Source organism: Pristis pectinata, chromosome 9 (assembly GCF_009764475.1).
Source record: "Pristis pectinata isolate sPriPec2 chromosome 9, sPriPec2.1.pri, whole genome shotgun sequence".
NCBI classification, from domain to species: Eukaryota; Metazoa; Chordata; class Chondrichthyes; order Rhinopristiformes; family Pristidae; genus Pristis; species Pristis pectinata.
In genome coordinates, this window is record NC_067413.1 from 65,766,652 (window position 1) to 65,788,566 (window position 21,915).

The following is a 21,915-nucleotide window of genomic DNA, read 5'->3' on the forward strand; positions in this document are numbered from 1 at the left end:
TAATTTCCTCATCAATACTATTAATGACAATATTGCTTTATTGTATCGTGATTTTATGTATTTTCTGACATGGACAAAAGTGACTTATGAACATCTGTAAATACAGAACCCACTCATAACCTGGGGATGGGCTATATTTACAGATTACCTAAGTAATTATTAGTGAAAAGTACAGATTTTTGTCGGACAATACTGGTTATGCTCTGTTAATTTGAATCCCTAACACTTGCTTTCTGTTATCTTTCTCCTTAACAGGTATGAATATCTCTAATTATGTATGCTCCTATTTTTGTTTAGTCTATTATATGAGTTCTTCTGGAAGTCCATATATATGATATTCCCTTCAAAATTCCCCACATTTCATTAGATCTGTGACTTACCCACATAAATCCACGCTGGCTTGCTCTGCTCTAGGGATACTTATATAAATGTTCTTCATAAACAATTAATTTCCTGAGACTAATAAGCTAATGCCTCTAATGAAAGGTCACTGACATGAAACATTAAATACATTCTCCACAAAATCTAAGGGAAAAGGGTGAGAATGTAGGAAGAATAGGTTATAGGAAAGTCGAGAGATGGAATGGGATAACTCCAGAAACAGCATGAGCTCCATGGGCTGAATGGCTTCCTTTGTCGTAAGGAAATACAGAGATGCTGCCTAACCTGCTGGGTCTTTCCAGCGTGTTCTATTTTTCCATGATTTGTGGTATTTTTGACACATCCTTGCTAAATAATAGTGGTATCTGCCATCTTCCAGAATATTATGTCCAATAATTTACTCACTATCTGATAACCTGAGGTGCAAATAGGTGAATCATGGAAATTCAAACTCTTGGTTTCGCCACATTTTTTTCTACATGTAAGATCATGAAAGAATACACTGTAAAAAGAAGCCATTTGGCTCAACGTCTAAACTTTCCAGTGAAATAGTCACTGCGTAAAATGATACCGTTCTGACGACGGGTCTTTACCCGAAACGTCAATTGTTTCTCGTTTCACTGATGCTACCCGATCTCTTGAATATTTCCAGCGTTTCCTATTTTTATTTCAGGTACCTAATATCACTTCTAATCATCCTGTAAAATACTTTATATATGTGTTCTTTCGTTGACCGTCCGCTAATAGAAACATTTATCCGATTAAAACCATTCTAATTTTGAGCGTCTTTTCGATCTCCTGAAGCTTTACTTCTTCCGCCTCTTCATTTCTGTCTCTTGTACCTGCAACTGCGCGAGTTTTTTTCTGCACCTTCTCCGAGGGCTACGAGGTTCTTCTCGAAGCTGTCTGCCTAGAACTCAGCTCTTGTCTGAATTCTGCAAAGATTTGTGATAATTTTCTTGCGTGTATATTGAATGTTTTTATAAATATGGCTATGAATACCTTGCTTAACAGCCTTCTCAATGATTCCGTGAAAAGCTGGGAGCTGCGTTGAAACCTTACAAAACTTGGATGAGGACTGGTGGGAACCAATGCGAGTGTTTGGAGCACAGAACTTTGCTGGCGAAAATTTGATACATATTTGGAAGAAAGAAGGGGAAAAAAAGCAGGTTGTGGGAAGTGAGAAATAGCAAACGTAGTATGTCTGGGTTTCAGTGAGGTTGCCCATCTGCTCACTAGCCCAGTGGGCTGCTCACATGCCACATCTCATCCCCCGACAAACTTTGAGCCAAAGCCTCACCCCTTCCACCAGCAGGCGTCCAACCTGGTGCACAGAATGCCGATAAATCGATCCCCGCTAGGCTGGGCAGTGGCTGGCAGAGCGGCGCGCAGGCGCAGTGAAGGGAGGGTTTGAATGAGGCCGAGGTTGGGCGAGGTGGCCCGCCGATCCCTGGAGCAGCAGCAACGCCTGGCGGCAATATGCCCGTATTCACAGGTAGGCCCGGCCCGGGATCCGCGCTAAGGCACTAACTTTCCCTTTATTTTCTCAAAATAGGGCGGAAAGTGAGTCGTAGGCCTCGGGATCCCCAGCGTTGGCCTACTCGGTGTTACCGTACTCCCTTCACGTGTCAGCGGGCCGGGCGGGGCCGCGCCGCGCCGGGGAGGCCCTGTGCTGGAAGGGGACTGGTGGTACTCGCCGAGGTGCTTTGAAGCAACGAGGTGGAGTTTGTTTTCACTTTAGCAAAGGAGGTGGTGGAGCCCGGACTTGGACGATTATGTTCAACGCATTTTATTCTCCACGAGTTTTCTGTGTTTATTTGTTTTCCACAGGTTTATTAATGGAATTTGTGGTGGGGGAATTATCCGCCTTGATTGTCTTTAAAACGTGCATGTCCTTTGCAGAAGACCTGCCACAATGATTGTGCAGAAACCCGCTGTTACTACTGCCCCCTTCAGCTCCTTAACCTTCTAGTTTTTCAAAAGATCTCATATTTTGTTGTACTGTTCAATTTAACGTCTGGGTGTTAATATTGCACTCCAGCGCAACAGAACCGCTCAATTGATTTAGGGAGTGTTTAATTGTATGAATGTTCAGTATATTTCTTAGTAAAATATTTTGCCCATACACAATATTTCCCCTCAATATCCTTAGTGAAATATTTTACCCTCACGTACCACCTATGTACAGGGAAATATATATTACAGATATTGTGGGCATAGTTTGAAGATATACAAGTAATTAGTTATCATTGGTCTGACTGTTCTGATTGGACTGATCCCAATACAAAAGAATAAAACACTTTGTAGGATGTTGTAGTATTTCCTAAGACAGCAGTGATTCATTGTGTCTAAAGTAGATTTAGATGGTTCAGAGAAAAAAAATCACTTTTTAATGTAAATTTTTTTGAGCAAATATTCTCAAACATAATAATTTGGGTGTCGATCTCTTTCCTGAGTCGAAAGGTTGTATACTTAAGTCTCATTTCAGAGGCCGAGCACATAACTAAAGCTTTGTGATTGTTGCAGCAGTGAGGGTGTGTTACACAGCCAGAGTTGTTGTCTTATTGATGTTTTAAACCAAGGGCCAGTAAAGTGAATATAATGAACCGATGGCACTATTTTGAAGAGTTGCAATTTCCTTCTATTTTTATTGTTCAGAGATTGCAGGAAATGGTGATTGGGAAAGGAAGGAGTGGAATCATATTAGGGCTATACAGGAGGAATATTGGTATACACAATATTACAGTATTGAGGCTAAAAAGAAAACTTGCTGTGGTCAATCTTAGTGAACTGAAATTGGGGACCAGTTGCCAGGTATTCAAGGAAATTAAGAGATTTGAAGGGAAAAAAAATCATGAAGTGTTGGTGATCATAATGTTGATGGTGAAAGGATACCAGGCAGAATTATTTCTCCCTATTCACGAAGCCAACCCTGGTAACTACAACTTATTAATGGTTCCATCAGTAACAAATAAAATAGTCATTATGGATAAAGTCGAGCCAATTTATCACAACCTAGCAAAAATGGCAGCTAGCTTGTATCAGAAGGGGCATAACTTTGCTGAATTATGATGTATTGAGAGACTGAAATCCTAAATAAGCACTGGTGACAATGACAAAGTTTTGCATTTCTATGGCAATACCATAGTAAAACTTAGCACAGTATGCATTGTTTTGGTGTCAATACATTGTTTGGCACTGTGATAAAAGGGCAAAGGGGCAAATTATGACAAAATTGCTGCACAGGCCTGAGGGATGGGTGCCCATGTGAAGCCGCAGCTGGATAAGGGGTTGCCTAATCTGATAGTTAATACATCAATGATTGGAGTTAAGAATATAAGAAAATAGGATTGGCCACCTGGCCTCTCAAACCTGCCTTATCATTCAATATGATAATGGCTGATCTGCATGTCTCATATCCTGGTCCTTAGTTCCCTGATCTGTCAAAAAATTATCATCATCCTCTTCAAATATCCCCAATGATCAAGCCTCTGGGATAGAGAATTATAGAGATTAACCACCTTCTGCAAGATGTGCCTGTGCAACTCAGTTTTAAGATCTCCACTGTTGTGATCAATGAAAAATCATTGAATTTGAAGGCAAAACTAAATTTCAGGATTTTCAGTAATATCTGGCACAACAGCTACAATATTTCCAAGGCTTTAATATTGTGATTTAGATTCAATAGTGATAAGTTCAAGCCTCTGCATATTAGAGTCATAGAGTTATACAGCATGGAAATAGGCCCTTAAGCCCAATTTGTCTCTCCTGTCTAAGCTGTCTCTCCAAGCTAGTTCCATTTGCCTGCATTTGGCCCATTTCCCTGTAAACCTTTTCTGTCCATGTACCCGTCTATATGTCTTTCCAACATTCTAATTGTACCTGCCTTTACAGCTTCTTCTAGCAGCTTGTTCCATATACCACCACCCTCTGTGTGAAAACGTTTCCCCTTGGGTCCTATTTAAATCTGTCCCCTCTCGCCTTAAATCTATTTGCTCTAGTTTTAAACACACCTACCCTGGGAAAAAGACTATGGCCTTTCACCTTGTCTGCACCCCTCATGATTTTATATACCTCTATAAGGTCACCCCTCAGCCTCCTATGCTCCAGGGAGAAAAATTCCAGCCTCTCCTTATAACTCATGCCCTCCAGTTCTGGTAACATCCTCATGAATCTTTTCTGCACCATTTCCAGCTTAATGATATCCTCCCTAGAGCTGGGTGACCAGAACTGTGCACAATACTCCAAGTGTGGTCTCACCAACGACTTGTACAGTTGCAACATGATGTCCTAACTCTTATACTCCATGCTCTGACCAGTGAAGGCAAGCATGCCAAACACCATCTTCACCACCCTGTCTACCTATGCCGCCACCTTCAGAGAACTATGTACCTGTACCCTTGCGTCTCCCTGTTGTATGACACTCCCTGGGCCATACCATTTACAGTGTAAGTCCTACCCTGGTTTAATTGACCAAAATGCAACACCTTGCACTTGTCCAAGTCAAATTCCATTTGCCATTCTTTGGCCTACTTCCCCAGTTATCTAGATCCTGTTGTAATTTTAGATAACTTTCTTCACTGTCTACTACACCACCAATTTTGGTGTCATCTGCAAACTTACTATGTTAACAATGTTGTCATTCCAAATTGTTGGTATGGATGGTGAGCAACAGTGCACTCAGTACCAATCCCTGTGGTACACCACTGGTCACAGGCCTCCAATCTGAAAAACAGCTCTCCACTACCACCCTCTGTCTCCTTCCACCAAGCCAATTTTTATCTGATCGACCATGTGATCTAGCCTTCCAGACTAGCCTACCATATGGGACATTTTCAAAGGCCTTGGGAGAGGCAAAATGGGGAACACAAAAAAGGCATGCACTAACTAATTTAAAACAAAATGTGGGCAGATGTCTAGAGCAGTAATCGGCAAAGCAAACATTATGTTGAATTTTGTTGCTAATAAGAGGAGTGGAGCAAGCCTCTCTTGCTGAAGTTGCACAGTAGTCAAACTGCACCTTTTATAACATATCCAGTAAAGGTCATTGAAGTATTTTAAAGGCACAAATTCAATTTCTCTTAGTAGGTTCAAGAAAGACAATTACAGTCCTGTTTAGTACTATGATTGAGATGTGAGTAAGCATTGAAGCTGGAAAAACGAGAGGGTACCTTGTATCACCCACTTCCTTAACCAAATACAGCTTCCCTCAGACATCCATTGCCTAGCTTTGTGGTAATTTCTCTTTCTGTCTGAAAATATCATCTTCGCTTGGTATGATTACTTCTATTATAAAGGAAGAAACAGGCACACTCCTTTTTTGGGTTCTTAACTCAAGTTATTGATATATTGCTCCCAGATTAGCCGACTCCTTATCCACTTCCTGCTTCAATTGGGTATCCATTGCTCAGGCTTGTGCAGCAATTTTCTTGTGGTAATTTGCCCTTTTGCCCTATTATTTCTGTGTCTTATGTCAAATATGCTTGATACCAAGACAATGTATACTTTAGTAAGTTGTACAAAAGTAGTTTTAAGCCAAAATATGGAAACAGTCCTTCTGCAGCTGGAGTGAACTTTCTCAAAGGTTAGCAAAAGCATTTCTCTTCACTTGATGGTGAAGCAGTATTTGTATTGGTAACGAATATGTTATTCCAGAGATTATTGTCAACTAAATGCATATAGGAGTTCTATATTGCCTAAGAGCAGTTTGTCTACATTAATCAATATGACATTTGTGTGCTCGTGTTTCTGGGACTAGACAAAGCGAGCACCTCAGACAAAATGTAAAAATTCGTACAAGTGTTATTCTGTGTGAACTCTAAAATACTGTTGCAAATATTGCCATTAAATAAATGAGAAACTCCTTCTGATTCCTAGTAAATGTTAAATGGGGGAAGGAGAAGTTTGATGGACTGGAGTTGAACACTGATGATCCACCCGTGGTTTTTAAGGCACAATTATTTGCACTGACTGGAGTTCAGCCTGAACGACAGAAGGTTATGATTAAAGGAGGCACACTAAAGGTAACTTTTTTTTTGAACTAATGTTTGGTTGAATGGTTGTATCAAAACTACTTGTATGCCTTGTGGGGGAGATTTTATGGGTTAAAATCTTTTATTTCCTTCCTTCTCTTGTCTCCTGAAATTCAGTATACTGATGACAATGTACTTTCTAAGAGGTAACTAAAGGAAGATTATTATCTGCCCCATGGACATTTACATTATCCTTAATTATTTTGTCACTTATAACGTTCCAAAACTGGAGCTAGAAGCTAATAAGAATGTTGAAGGCCTGTGTAATTGTGCATCTTTGAAGTACCTGCTTTTGCCCATATCATTTAAAAAAATTGAAATATTCCATATTACGAGCTGGTGCATTTTATTTTGAGTGTATCAATTTTAGCTGACTCAAGATCTAGCACAAGGAATCTATTGCTTTCATCTCCCTTTTAGCTCTGTCAGTGTCAGCATTATGTAAAATTTCATGTCGTTGATCCAGATGGGCATACAGTCATTTTGTTTTGATCAAAAAAAATTGCATCTAACTTGGTAGATTACCAATATGTTTTTTCTCATCAATCCGTCAGTAGAAAATTTCAGTGTGTCACCCAGAAGTATACTTGTTCATAAGATAATCTATAAATACAACTCCAGTCTAAAATATGAAAAAAAAATCGTGATTGAGGCCTATAGTTTTAGAGTCACGGTTTGGGGACATTATTGCTCTTGGGCCATGTTGAGCTGATTGGCTGTCATCAGTTTACAACTTAGCTAGTTTGGATTTTCATGTGAGCTTGACCAAATGCAGAAATCACAAGTGGCATTGTGCTCTGATGTTGGTGCATGTGACCTCACACTTCACTGCTGGACTCATCATTGAGCTCATTAGAAGAATGTGCTGGAGTCACTGCTCAGTCCTAACAGGAGACAAGTTTCTCATCTTGAAAATAAGTTTCTGGTCTGACAGATATTCTTCATTACATATCTTCAATTGTTAAATATCATCAAAACATTGCCACTAGTCAGTTACTAAATTATTATCTTAGATGTATGTTTTAACTTGGAAGCATGCTTAAAATCCTTTTGATCAAGTTTGCTTTGCAATTTGGTTTGGGTAATCTGATGCATTCCAAACTAAGGGTCAGGGAGTAGGTTACTGGAAAATAAGTGCCATTTGATAGTTCCTTGGCTTACAAAATGGAAACAGTTTTTGGAAGCAGAAATTTTCCCCAGTGATTTTTTTTCCCACAGTTATTTTGGTTTTCTTCTACCATGACCTTCTGAGATGTAAAGTTCCTTGCTTTGTTGGAAATGTATCCTGCTCTTAAGTTGTTTTAAGTTTGCTTAATTTTCTTCAAACAAATTTTTTGATCATTTTATTTTATTTTTAGGATGATGAATGGGGCAGCATCAAGATAAAGAGTGTAAGTAAGATGATTACTGCATTAAATAATTGCGCAATAGTAGAATGTCACCATCGGGCAGCTGAGACAAGCCCAGTTTGAAATTTAGAAAATTCACTTGGTCTGCAATGACCGGTTTGAATTTTTTCTGTGATTAATTCTTGCCTTGTGGACATTTTTCAGCTTTCCCTCCTTGAACACAGTGGTGATGAGTCATTTTTTTTTAAACGTTGCAGTTAGACCCATGGTGATGTCAGTAAAGAATTTCAGAAATTGAACCCAGTGATGATGAATAAACAATGATCTATATATTTATCAAAAGTCAACACAGTTTGCAGAGTTGCTGCTTCGCAGCTCCAGTTACTCAGTTTCAATTGGCGCTGTCTGTAAGAAGTTTATATGTTCTCTGTGTGACTCTATGCTTTCCCATGGTGCTATGGTTTCCACCCACATCCCAAAGAAGTTTTGGTAGACTAATCAGCCACAGTAAATTGTTCCTAGTGTGTAGAATTCAGGGAGAGTTGATGGGACTGTGGGGGAAATAGATTATAGGGAAAACTGGTGGGGGATATTGTTCAATGAACTGGCATGGACATGATGGACCAAAATGGTAGCTGCCAGTGTCATAAGGAGGTATAAGATGGTATACGGCTTGCAAGGTGATGGTGTTTGTATGCATTTGCTGCTCTTAAATTTCTTGGCTGAAGATGTAAATGGTTTTGGAAAGAATCTTGGTAGATTATAAGATATCTTTATTAGTCATGTACATCGAAACACAGTGAAATAATAGATTGTTGCTGTGTATCCTGCAAATGATGCACACTGCAACTATTTTATGTTCATAATAGAAGGGATGAATGACTAAAGTAATGGTTGAAAAGCAGAACAGACTGATGGCTTTTTCTGAGATGATATCAAATTTCTTTAGCTGTACCCATCCAAGTAAACAGAGAATATACCTTCTGACCTGATCTTGTAGGTGATAGAAAATTTTTAGGAAGATGTAAATTAACAATCTGGTACAGAATAACAAGCCTCAGGTAGCTGTGATTGGTCCAGTCGAATTACTGGCCAGTGCTGAGACCAACATGTTATCCTGAAATCTTCTTCACAATTGTTTTGAATGCCAAGGGGAGGTTGTTTGTATTTCCTTGGATGTTCACAGTCATCGTTGGGAAAGGCCAGGTGATGCAATTTCAAAGTTTTATAAATACCCTGACTCCTCAAACCTTGTCTCAACAACCAGCAGCCATGGGCTCCTCTAAGCAGCTGCCTAGCACCCTGAAAATTAAAATAAATGATGCCCACAAAGCAGGAGAAGGCTATAAGAAGATGGCAAAGCGTTTTCAGGTAGGCGTTTCCTCAGTTTGTAATATAATTAAGAAATGACAGTTAACAGGAACAGTGGAGGTCAAGTTGAGGTCGGGAAGACCAAGAAAACTTTCCAAGAGAACTACTCATAGGATTGCTAGAAAGGCAAATCAAAATCCCCGTCTGACTGCAAAAGACCTTCAGGAAGATTTAGCAGACTCTGGAGTGGTGGTGCACTGTTCTACTGTGCAGTGACACCTGCACAAATATGACCTTCATGGAAGAGTCATCATAAGAAAACCTTCCTGTGTCCTCACCACAAAATTCAGCGTCAAAAGTTTGCAAAGGTACATCTAAACAAGCCTGATGCATTTTGGAAACAAGTCCTGTGGACTGATGAAGTTAAAATAGAACTTTATGACCGCAATGAGCAAAGGTATGTTTGGAGGAAAAAAGGGTGCAGAATTTCATGAAAAGAACACCTCTTGAACTGTTAAGCACGAGGGTGGATCAATCATGCTTCGGGCTTGTGTTGCAGCCAGTGGCACGGGGAATGTTTCACTGGTGGAGGGAAGAATGAATTCAATTAAATACCAGCAAATTCTGGAAGCAAACATCACACCGTCTGTTTAAAAAAAAAGAGTTGAAGATGAAAAGAGGATGGCTTCTACAACAGGATAACGATCCTAAACACACCTCAAAATCCGCAATGGACTACCTCAAGAGGCACAAGCTGAAGGTTTTGCCATGGCCCTCACAATCCCCCGACCTAAACATCATTGAAAATCTGTGGATAGACCTCAAAAGAGCAGTGCATGCAAGACGGCCCAAGAATCTCTCAGAACTAGAAGCCTTTTGCAAGGAGGAATGGGTGAAAATCCCCCAAACAAGAATTGAAAGACTCTTAGCTGGCTACAGAAAGCATTTACAAGCTGTGATACTTGCCAAAGAGGATGTTACTAAGTACTGACCATGCAGGGTGCCCAAACTTTTGTTTCGGGCCCTTTTCCTTTTTTGTTATTTTGAAACTTTAAAATATGGAAATAAAAAAGTAATCTTGCTTAAAATATTGAAGAAATTTGTCATCTTTAACTTTATGCCTTTTGGAAATCAGGTCATCTTTTACTCGCTTAGCTATTCACAGTAACAGAAAATTTTGTGTGTCCAAACTTTTGCATGCACTGTAAAAAGAAATCACTGTATTCCTTCTGTAATCCAGTCATTTATTTGCTGTTATACTCATCGGTGACCTCAGCATTGCAGCATGTCACGTTTACTTTGCCAGTAAATACTTGTTTGCTATAACTTTTAACAGTAGCTCATTTGAGTTGTATTTCAATGAAATTTGTTTTATTTTATCAATTGTGCAATTCTATTCCCTTTTGGAAATCTTCACATCATTAAGATCTTCTTTACTCTTCAAAACATCTTCCCACATAGGTTCTTAAATTATGCAAATTGCTATTAACATCACATCTGTTATTTGGGAAAATTCACTGTCAGTATATAAAAGGAAAGATTCTCTTATAGAAAAATTTGCATTGATATATAGAAAAATAGAGGGCTATGGGTAAGCCTAGTAATTTCTAAGGTAGGGACATTTTCGGCACAACTTTGTGGGCCAAAGGGCCTGTATTGTGCTGTGTTTCTGTGTAATGTATTTCATGACCCTTTCATCATGCCCCAAAGTACAGCTACCTTTCTTTGAAATATTGCCATGGGACCTTCTGTATCTAACAGTTATGGTGGGGGGAGTGGTCTCTTTTTCACAGATCTGACAGTACACTATATCCATCTTCAGTACTGTCGTGGGATGTCAGCCAATATATTCTTGCTCAAGTCTTTCAAATTGGACTTGAAACCACAGCACTCTAAGTCAGGTTAGAATGTAACCAACTGCATTCCAACTAACAGCTGGCCAGAGTTGATAGGAAAGGGACTCTAGCAGGGAGGATGGTGGAGCAGCAATAGCAGGTGTTTCTGGGAGTAATTCGGGAGATATAGCAAAATTTCATCCCAAGGAGGAAGAAGCACACTAAGGGAAGGATGAGGCAACCATAGCTGATGAGGGAAATCAAGCACAGCGTAAAAATAAAAGAGAAGGCATACAGTATGGTGAAAATTAGTGGGAAGCCTTTAAAAGCCAACAGAGGACAACCAAAAAAGCTATAAGGGAGGAGAAGATGAAATATAAGGGTAAACTAGCCAATAATACGAAAGAAGATTCCACAGGTTGTTTTAGATACATAAAAAGTAAAGAGAGCAAGAGTGAACATTGGACTGCTTGAAAATAATGCTGGAGAAGTAAGTAATGGGGAACAGAGAAATGGTGGAGGAGCTAAATAAGTACTTTGCATCAGTCTTCACAATAGGAAGACACCAGTAACATGCCAGAAATTCAAGGGCGTCGGGGGCAGAGGGGAGTGTAGTGGCTATTACTAAGGAGAAGTGCTGGGGAAGCTGGAAGACTTGAAGATAGATCAGTCACCTGGACCAGATGGACTACACTGCAGAGTTCTGAAAGAGGTAGCTGAAGAGATTGTGGAGGCATTAGCAGTGATCTTTCAAGAATAACTGGCGTCGGGGGAGTTCCAAGAGGACTGGAATATCGCAAATGTGACACCCTGATTAAGAAGGGAGGGAGGCAGAAGATAGGAAATTATAGGCCAGTTAGCCTGACCTCAGCAATTGGCAAGATTTTAGAGTCCATCATTAAAGATAAAGTTTCAGAGTACTTTGAAGTATGTGATTAAAATGTGGTGAAGCCAGCACAGTTTTGTTAAGGGGAGATCTTGCCTGATAAATCTGTTGGAATTCTTTAATGAGGTAACAAGCAGGATAGATGAAGGAGAATTGGTTGATGTTATTTACTTGGATTTTCATAAGGCCTTTGATGAGGTGCTGCAATGAGACTGCTTAATGAGATAAGAGCCCATGGTGTTAGAGGCAAGGTACTAGCACGGATAGAAGACTGCTTGACTGGCAGAAGTCAGAGAGTGGGGTTAAAGGAGTCCTTTGCAGGATGGCTGCTGGTGACTAATGGAATTCCACGGTGGTCAGTGTTGGACTGCAACTTTTCACTTTATACATTAATGATCTGGATGAAGGAACTGATGGCATTGTGGCCAAGTTTGTAGATGATACCAAGATAGGTGGAGGGACAGTTAGTTTCGCGAAGGTAGAGAATCTGCAGAAGGACTTGGATGGATTGGGAGAGTGGGCAAAGAAGTGGTAGATGGAACACAGCCAAGGGAAGTCTGGGTTATGCATTTCGATAGGAAGAATAAAGGTGTAGACTATTTTCTAAATGAGAGAATTCAGAAATTGGAGGTGCAAAAAGATTTGCAAGTCCTCATACAGGATTCCCTTAACGTTAACCTGTAGGTTGAGTTGGTAGTAAAGAAGGCATTCATTTTGAGAGGACTGGAATATAAAAGCAAGGATGTATTGCTGAGGCTTTATAAGGTGTTGGTCAGACCACATTTGGAATATTGTGAACAATTTTAGGACCCATATCTAAGGAAATGTGCTGGCCCTGGAGAGGTTCCAGAGGAGGTTCACAAGAATGATCCCATGAATGAAAGACTTAACGTATGAGGAGCAGTTGATATCTCTGGCCCTGTACTTGGACATTTCATTGTAACCTACCAGATACTGAAAGGCCTGGATAGAGTGGATGTGGGGAGAATATTTCCATTAGTAGGAGAGTAGGATCTGAGGGCACAGCCTCAGAATAAAAGGACAACTCTTTAAAACTGAGATGAGGAATTTTTTCAGTCAGAGGGTGGTGAATCTGTGGAATTCGTTGCACTGGAGGACTGGAGGCAAAGTCATTGGGTGTATTTAAGGCAGAGATTGATAGGTTCTTGATTGGTAAAGGGGTTAAAGGTTACAGGGAGAAGGCAGGAGAATGGGGTTAAATAAAAATCGGCCATGATTGAATGGTGGAGCAGACTTGAGCCAAATGGCCTAATTCTGCTCCTATATCTTATGGTCTAACACCTAAACAGGCCAGCCTTCTCTTTCTACTGACCTACCTATTATAGCCATTTTCTTTTAGTTACTACTACAGGAAGTGCTTCTATGAACCTACCTGTTCTACTCTTAATGAGCTTCAAACACAGTGATGGGACTATTTTTCCTCCCTGAAGTCATGCTGTCATGGAATTAAGACTCTCCTGAGAGAATCTCTTAAATTTTTTTAAGTTGTATTTACAGTGTGGTAACAGGCCCTTCCGGCCCAACGAGTCCGCGCTGCCCATTTTAAACCCAAATTAACCTACCCGTACGTCTTTGGAATGTGGGAGGAAACCGGAGCACCCGGAGGAAACCCACGCAGACATGGGAGAACGTACAAACTCCTTACAGACAGCGACGGGAATCAAACCCCGATCGCTGGCGCTGTAATAGCGTCACGCTAGCCGCTACGCTACCGTGCCGCCTTACTGCTAACTTCATTCTTTATCTGGATTTTAAATCTTCATTTCCATTGGTTTTCAATGCCTTTAACTTGTTTCCAGAAGTTAAAAAAAAAAATCTGTGCTTGGCCTTTAGTACTTCATTTGCATTTATGAATATATCCATTCATCATTTTGCTATTTTCACTTGATGGTTCCATGATCTGAAATATTGTTCTTCACTCCTCTTTTGATTTTTAAAATAATGTGACTCTCAAAGTCAGTGACACCATGAGAAAGGTGAAATATTTGGCAGGTGTCACTTGAGATATATTGCTTAACTACAAACCTGTGTAAATTATATTTACAGGGAATGACTCTGTTAATGATGGGATCAGCAGAGGCATTGCCTGAAGAGCCACTTGTACGTCCAACATTTATGGAAGACATGACAGAAGAACAGCTAGCTTCAGCTGTAAGTACTTACAAAAAATACATAATTTCAATTATGACATTGTTTTATGTGGTTATGGTAAGGGGTTTATTGGCACATTTAATATTTGGTAGCCTTGTAGGGATCTGTGGATGGACGATAGAGGAGAGTATTGCCTGAGCCTTGTTAGCAAAGAGTGAAGGGTACTAGGACAGAGACTAAGCATATCCACAATTCCATGAAGAACCATAAATGCAGGTTTGATCAGGGAAAAGAAGGAAGTGTATGTCAGGTATAGGAAGTTGGTATTGAACAAGTCCTTTGATGTTTATAGGAGATAGAAGAAAGAACTTAAATTGGGAGGGCCAAAAAGAGCAGTGAAATGACCTTGGCAAGTAGGATTAAGGAGAATCCTGAAACCTTTTATAAGAAGCAAGAGGGGAGCTAAGGATAGAGTAGGTCCCCTCAGGGACCAAAGTGGTAATCTATGTGTGGGGCTGGGGAATATGAGTGAGGTCATAAATAAATATGTGCATCATTATTCACAAGGGAGAAGGATGTGGAGGCTGAAGAGTTAAGAGAGGGGTGCACTGATATCTTGAAGCATGTCTGTATCAGGAAGGAGGAAGTGTTAGAAATATTGGTATATGTTAGGATGGATGAATGCCCAGGCCCTGATGGGAACTATCCCATGATACTAATGGAAGCAAGGGAGGAGATTGTTTGGGCTCTGACAGAGAAGTTTGCATCTTCATCAGTCATGGGTGAGGTACCAGAAGACCGGAGAATAGCTAATGTTGTTCCCTCCTTTAGGGAAGGCAGTAGGGTCAAGCTTGGAAACTAGAGGCCAGTGGGCCTTGTATCAGTGGTAGGGAAATTGTTGGAGAAGGTTCTGAGGGATGGCATTTATGTTCACTTGAAATGGTAGGGATTGATTGGAGTCAGCAGGGTTTGGTGTGGTAGACATGGTTTACATCGACATACAAGGTCCTGCATGGTAGGCTGGTCCAGAAGATTAAAGCATGGGAGCCAAGACATATTGGAAAACTGGATCTAAAATTGGCTTGATGGTAGGAGGCAGGGGCTAGTGGTGGTTGTGTTTTTTTTTCTGACTGGAAGCAGAGTACTGCAGGGATGGATGCTGGTACCTTTGCTGATTGTCATATTTATAAATTATTTGAATAAGGATGTAGGTGGCCTGATTAGAAAGTTTGCAATGAGCATGAAAATTGAATCATGGAAATTGAATCATGGATAACAAAGAATGTTGTCTAAGGATACAGCAAGATATAGATCTGTTGGAAAGATGGATGAAGTGGTAGCAGATGGAATTTAATCCAGACGAGTGTGAGGTAATGCACTTTGAGAAGTCAAATAGGGGTAGAACATGCAGCATAAATTCCAGGGAGTATAAGAGTTGGGATGTCATGTTGCAGTTGAACCACTTCATCTGGCAGCTTGTTCCAGATAACCACCACTACCCTCTGTCAAATTCATTCCTCTCCCCTGCTCTTTACCCAGATCCATGCAGGTTCTGATGAAATGTTGTTACAAGGCTGTGTGATAGTATGTAGTAAGATTTTTTTTTAAATATTCATTTTTGGGACCTGGATACCACTGGCAAGGTGAACGTTTATTGCCCATCCCTAAGGAGGAGGTGAGCTGCTGCCTTGAACTGATGCAGTCCTCTGAAGTTACTCCCAGAGTGCTGTTAGAAGGGATTTCCAGGACTTAAACCATCACCATTGGGTCTAAGTTCTGGAAATCCCTTCCAACAACACTGGATTTTGATGTATTTCTAAATAAGATAATGTGTGATTTGGAGGAGAATCTGTATGTGATACCATGCACCTGCATGCACCCTATGGTCGATGTTCAGTGATCTCTTGCAGGATATTAGGGATAAATTTGTCCCGGTGAGGCAGAGAAGGAATGGCAGGGTGAAGGAACCATGGGCGACAAGAGAGGTGGAACAACTAGTTAGGAAGAAGGCGGCAGCATAGATAAGGTGAAAGCAGCAAGGATCAAATAGGGCTCGTAAGGAATATAGAGTAGCAAGGAAGGAACTTAAGAAGGTGCTGAGGAGAGCAAGAAGGGGACATGAAAAGGCTTTGGTGAGTAGGGTTAAGGAGAATCCCAAGGCTTTTTTCTCGTACGTGAAGAGCAGAAGGATGGCTAGAGTAAAAGTAGGTCCGATTAAAGACGAAGGTGGCAAGATGTGCCTGGAAGCTGTGGAAGTGGGTGAGGTTCTCAATGAATACTTCTCTTCAGTATTCATCAAGGAGAGGGGTCTTGATGATGCTGAGGACAGTGTTGGTAAGGGTAATGTTGTAGAGTATGTAGATATCAAGACAGAGGATGTGTTGGAGCTGTTAGAAAATATTAGGACAGATAAGTCCCCAGGGCCTGACAGAATATTTCCCAGGCTGCTTTGTGAGGCGAGGGAGGAGATTGCTGAATCTTAGGCTAGGATCTTTGAGTTCTCATTGTCCACGGGGATGGTACCGGAGGATTGGAGGGTGGCGAATGTTGTCTCCTTATTCAAGAAAGGTAGTAGGGATAGTCCAGGGAATTACAGGCCAGTGAATTATGTCTGTGGTGGGTAAGCTGTTAGAAAGGATTCTAAGGGATAGGATCTGTGAGCATTTAGAGAATCATGGACTGATTAGGGACAGCCAGCATGGCTTTGTGAAGGGAAGATCTTGCCTCACAAGCCTGATAGGGTTCTTTGAGGAGGTGACCAGGAAGATTGATGAGGGTAGTGCAGTAGATGTGGTCTACATGGATTTTAGTAAGGCATTTGACAAGGTTCCGCATGGTAGATTTCTTCAGAAGGTCAGAGGGTATGGGATCCAGGGAGGCTTGGCCGTGTGGATTCAGAATTGGCTTGCCTGTAGAAAGCAGAGGGTTGTGGTGGAGGGAGTTCATTCGAATTAGTGGGCTGTGACTAGTGGTGTCCCACAGGGATCGGTTCTGGGACCTCTACTTCTTGTGATATTTATTAATGACTTAGATGAGGGGGTGGAAGGGTGGGTTAGCAAGTTTGCAGATGACACAAAGATCGGTGGTGTGGTGGATAGTGTGGAGGGCTGGCGAAGCTGACAGAGGGCTATTGATAGGATGCAGAGCTGGGTTGACAAGTGGCAGATGGAGTTCAATCCAGAGAAGTATGAGGTAGTACACTTTGGAAGGACAAACTCCAAGGCGGAGTACAAGGTAAATGGAAGGATTCTGGGCAGTGTGGAGGAGCAGAGGGATCTGGGGGTTAATATCCACAGATCACTGACAGTTGCCTCATAGGTGGATAGGGTAGTTAAGAAAGCTTATGAGATGTTAGCTTTCATAAGTTGTGGGATCGAGTTTAAGAGCTGCGAAGTAATGATGCAGCTTTACAAAACTCTGGTTAGACCACATTTAGAGTACTGTGTCCAGTTCTGGTTGGCTCATTATAGGAAGGATGTGGAGTCGTTGGAAAGGTGCAGAGAAGATTTACCAGGATGCTGCCTGGATTAGAGAATATGGATTATGAGGAGAGACTAAAGGAGCTAGGGCTTTACTCATTGGAGAGGAGGAGGATGAGAGGAGACATGATAGAGGTGTACAAAATATTAGGGACAGCCAGCACCTCTTTCCCAGGGCACCAATGCTCAATACAAGAGGGTATGGGAAGTTCAAGGGAGATGTCAGAGGGAGGTTTTTCGCCCAGTGAGTGGTTGGTGCATGGAACGCGCTGCCTGGGGTGGTGGTGGAGGCTGATACATTGGTCAAGTTCAAGAGATTGTTAGATATGCATATGGAGGAATTTAAGATAGAGGGATACGTGGGAGGAAGGGGTTAGTCTTAGGTGAGGTTTGAAGGTCGGCACAACATGGTGGGCCGAAGGGCCTGTATTGTTCTATGATTCTACGGTTCATTCACCTTCATTCTAGAGTCATAGAGAGATACAGCATGGAAACAGGCCCTTCGTCCCACAGTCCAAGCCCACTATCGAGCACCCATTTACACTAATCCTGGTATTTTACACTAATCCTAACCATTTTATTTCCTCTTAACTGCCTCTCCCTCTCAGATTCTATCACTCACCACACACTAGGGGCAATTTACAGTGGCCAATTAACCTCTCAATGTGGGAGGAAACCAGAGCACCTGAAGGAAACCCATGCAGTCACAAGAAGAACGTGCAAACTCCACACAGCACTGGAGGTCAAGATTGACCCGGGATCACTGGAACTGTGAGGCAGCAGCTGTACTAGCTGTACCACTGTGCTGTACCTGGTTCTTGAAACTTCCGCCAATTGGAAGAGTTTCTTTCCTTACAGCATGGATTTGTAATGTTTAGACCCAGTACTTCCTCCTTCAGTCCAAAGAAAATGAAGGACACAAAGGCTTTGAACCCAGTGAGAGGGGTGTTGAATGGAATAAATATCCCTGGTTGATTGGAGGAAGGTATAATGAGAATGTCAGGGATAAGTTTTTTTACACAGAGAGTGGTGGGTGCTTGGAACGCACTGCCGGCAGAGGTTTTGGGGGCAGATACATTAGGGACATTTAAGAGACTGTTAGATAGACACGTGAATGATAGAAAAATAGGGGGCTATGTGGGAGGGAAGGGTTAGATAGATCTTAGAGCAGGATAAAATGTCGGCACAACATTGTGGGCCAAAGGGTCTGTATTGTGCTGTAGTCTTCTATCTTCAGTTTTCATCCCATTTTTCTTGTCCCTGCACCAAGTCCTTCAGTTTCCACATGTACAACTTTCAGTTGCAAGTTGAGGCAAACTAGACTTGGAACTAATTTTCTAGTTCTAATGATCTAATTTATGTGGTTCAGTATATCAGTTTATTTATTAGTAAAGTTGCTATAATTTTTGAAAGCTGAAGACCAACCTAAACAGAGGGGATTTTGTTTAGATCACAATCTGATCCAGGGTTTTCATTTTGGGAAGTTAAAGTGACAGCCAGAGCTTGGACATTAATTTCACTATCATACCAGGAATAAGTTCTGGTTCTTTGTACCATTCATGGTTAAAAGGGTACCCAGTATGCTTCTGTTCCTATTCTGATAGTGCTAAGTGGTAAACATTAGAAACTACAGATGAAAATCTTTTTCTTTACACACCACCAGAAGAACAGATATAGGAATATAATCTGTGCGGCAGCCCTGTTAAAGCTGTACCAACCTGCCTAATGCCTATGTTTAGTCTGGAGATTGTCCTTTGATGTAAATGACTGGCTATTGGTTTCTTTTCTGTTGGCAGATGGATCTTCCATGTGGGCTCACCAATCTTGGAAACACCTGTTACATGAATGCTACTGTACAGTGTCTACGTTCAGTGCCTGAACTCAGGGACACCTTGAAAAAGTAAGGACAAAAAGCTGCAAGTAGATTTAGAATACATAAGTGTGCTCAGTAACAATCCCATGCTAATTCTTGTCTTCAAAATCGATTATGTGATGTGTACATAATCAATGTATTAACGTATTAACTAAGGGTTATTGTCAAAAAGATCTTAAATAGGATTAATGTCAGTTCTCATTTTACATTTCCTCCAGACACTATGTTGATCAGGAAATAATGAATATGAAAAATTGTACTAATTGAAGATTGTTTGTTAATGAATACATAGGATTGCCAGCGGCTAGATGGTTTCCTGTAAGATGAGTCATTTTTTTCATTGCTGTTGCGGGTGGGTGTTGTTGTTGCAGGTTAACATGGATTGCGGATTTCATATTCTCAATTGCAAAATGAGCCAGATAGAAGAAAAAGTAAAGCTCTTACAAAAGCGAGGAAAGAAATGCACTAGATATATTAAGAAGTTATGAGCTGCAAATTTATATTGTACCTTACAGTTAAAAAGCCTGATAACTGGAGAAGGAATTATGTTAAGTATAATTATGATTTGAATTTTGTTTTGTTGCACTTTTGAATTTATTTTTTTTTGCGCTCTGGTATTGCTGGCAAGGCTAGCGCTCATTTCACATCCCTTATTGCCTTTGAGAAAATGGTGATGAGTTATCTGCAGCTTGGGTGGCTTGTGAGATCATTTAAGAGTCAACCACATGGGTTGTGTTTGGAGTAACATATAAACCAGACCAGGTCAGAGCAGATTTACTTCCCTGGGAAACAATAATGAATCAGATTTTTTTTCAATTCTATTTGGACTTCATGTGGTCATCATTACTGTGACTGGTGGTTGTTCTTCTAAATTCTAGCTTATTAATGAATTTAAATTGCACAGCTTCTGTGGTGGGATTTGAACCAGGGTCTCTGGATTGTTGGTCCAGGCCTCCAGATGACTCGTCTGGTAATTCAACCACTGCCAAACTTGTAAATGCTATATTAAGACATTTTAAATAGCACATCGATAGTTCAGTTATAGCAACCTTGGTTTTAACTTCCGTATTGCTGATTTTAATTTCCAATGAAACGCAAACCCCACTTCTAAATGGAGGTATCATTTAAATATTGTAAATAACCCAAACATCAACATAATATGTTTATATAAAGGAAAATAAACTTGACAAGATGATTATCATCAAAGGTCAAGTGGTGAATATGTTACTATAGCTTTTTAAAAAAAAACAATGTAAATTATGGCAACAATTAACAATAGTATGGAATATGAATTTTAATGTAATGTGAGAACAAAGCAAAAGAATAATTTTTGCTTCATGATAATTATCTTGGGGGGTGGGGAGGAGGTGGGAGGATGGGAGAATTGTGTGTCGCTGTCCCGATTTATCGCAGTTATTGCGAAAGGAGTTGAGTACAGGGGTAGCAAGGGTAGACGTAGATGGCTTGTTCCAATTATACAGGGCCTGGTGAGACTACTGTACATACAGAATATTGTGTACTGGACCGTTATACTTCCCTTAGGAAGATATCCTTGCAATAGAAGGAATACAGTGAAGATTCCCAATTGATTTGTGGGAAAGCGGGTTTATCATGTGAGGATAGATTAAACAGACTAAGGCTAAACGTGTGAGTTTAGAAGAATGGGAGGTGAAACACACAAAATTCTTTCGGAGTTTGACAAAGTTGATGCAGAGAGGATGTTTCCTTTGGATGGGTTGCCTAGAACTAATCGTGACTGATTCAAAGTAAGGGGTTAACTGTTCAGAACTGAGATAAGGAATTTCTTTACCCTTTCAGATATAAAGGTGCTTTGAGAGCTTCAGTGCCTATGACTCCACCACAGTATATAACAGCAGGTAGGTAAAGTAGTCTTTAATTATATTCCTACACTCTATCTTTGGTTTAACTGCCTTTTTACCTTTATCAAAGTTCAGAGAAACTTAGTTGCACCTGTTTTGAGTTTTAAATTGGGAGAAAGTATATTACATGGGTATGAGCAGCAAGCTAGCTAAGATGATTGAGAAATTTATTTAAAAGATATGACGGTAGTTGGAAGGGGTACTTGATGTACAGAGTCAAGGGAAGAGAGGGGATTATGGTAGTAGGCAAACAGTGGCAGTTTCCTTTGTAAGTGCTTTCCTGTAACACTGCTGTTGTACACATAGAAGAACAGGCAGGGCTCTTTGGCTTCTAACCTTTTAACAAATTATTTAACTCCTGGTCATTAATATGGTTTGTTTCTTTTGCTTGAAATTCAATTCAAGGCCATGCTTTTGTTTCCATGAATCCAATTGCAATGAAAGATGAAAAGTTACTGAAAACCGGGACTCCGGTTATGTCGCACAAATTTGTGAATTTTCCTTTGTTCCAAACCTGGAAGACAAGAGGGTAGTGGTAGAGGGTGTTTTTCTGACGGCAGGTCTGTTACCAGTGGTGTTCTGGAAGGAAAAATGCAGGGACCAATGTTGTTTGTAATGATTTCAAAGAAAATGTAGGCGTTCTGATACGAAGTTTGCAGATGACATGAAAATTAATGGACTGTGGACAGCGAGGAAGGTTGTCAAGGGATGCAGCAGGATATAAATCAGTTAGTTAGAAATTGCGGTGGAGAAATGGCAGATGGAGACTAGTGTGAG

At 40.7% G+C, this 21,915-nt stretch overlaps 1 protein-coding gene across 1 annotated transcript in view; it reads left to right on the top strand.

The window, feature by feature from the left end:
* The first annotated feature begins 1,703 nt into the window (after nucleotides 1–1,703).
* usp14 (ubiquitin specific peptidase 14 (tRNA-guanine transglycosylase)) overlaps nucleotides 1,704–21,915 on the top strand; it is a 38,806-nt gene continuing 18,594 nt past the window's right edge. Inside the window, exons 1-6 of the mRNA XM_052022984.1 lie at nucleotides 1,704–1,876; nucleotides 6,259–6,404; nucleotides 7,772–7,804; nucleotides 13,862–13,966; nucleotides 19,182–19,285; nucleotides 21,077–21,135. Coding sequence (XP_051878944.1) covers nucleotides 1,861–1,876; nucleotides 6,259–6,404; nucleotides 7,772–7,804; nucleotides 13,862–13,966; nucleotides 19,182–19,285; nucleotides 21,077–21,135 — 463 coding nt within the window. The 5' untranslated portion in view covers nucleotides 1,704–1,860. The remainder of the gene's footprint in view (nucleotides 1,877–6,258; nucleotides 6,405–7,771; nucleotides 7,805–13,861; nucleotides 13,967–19,181; nucleotides 19,286–21,076; nucleotides 21,136–21,915) is intronic.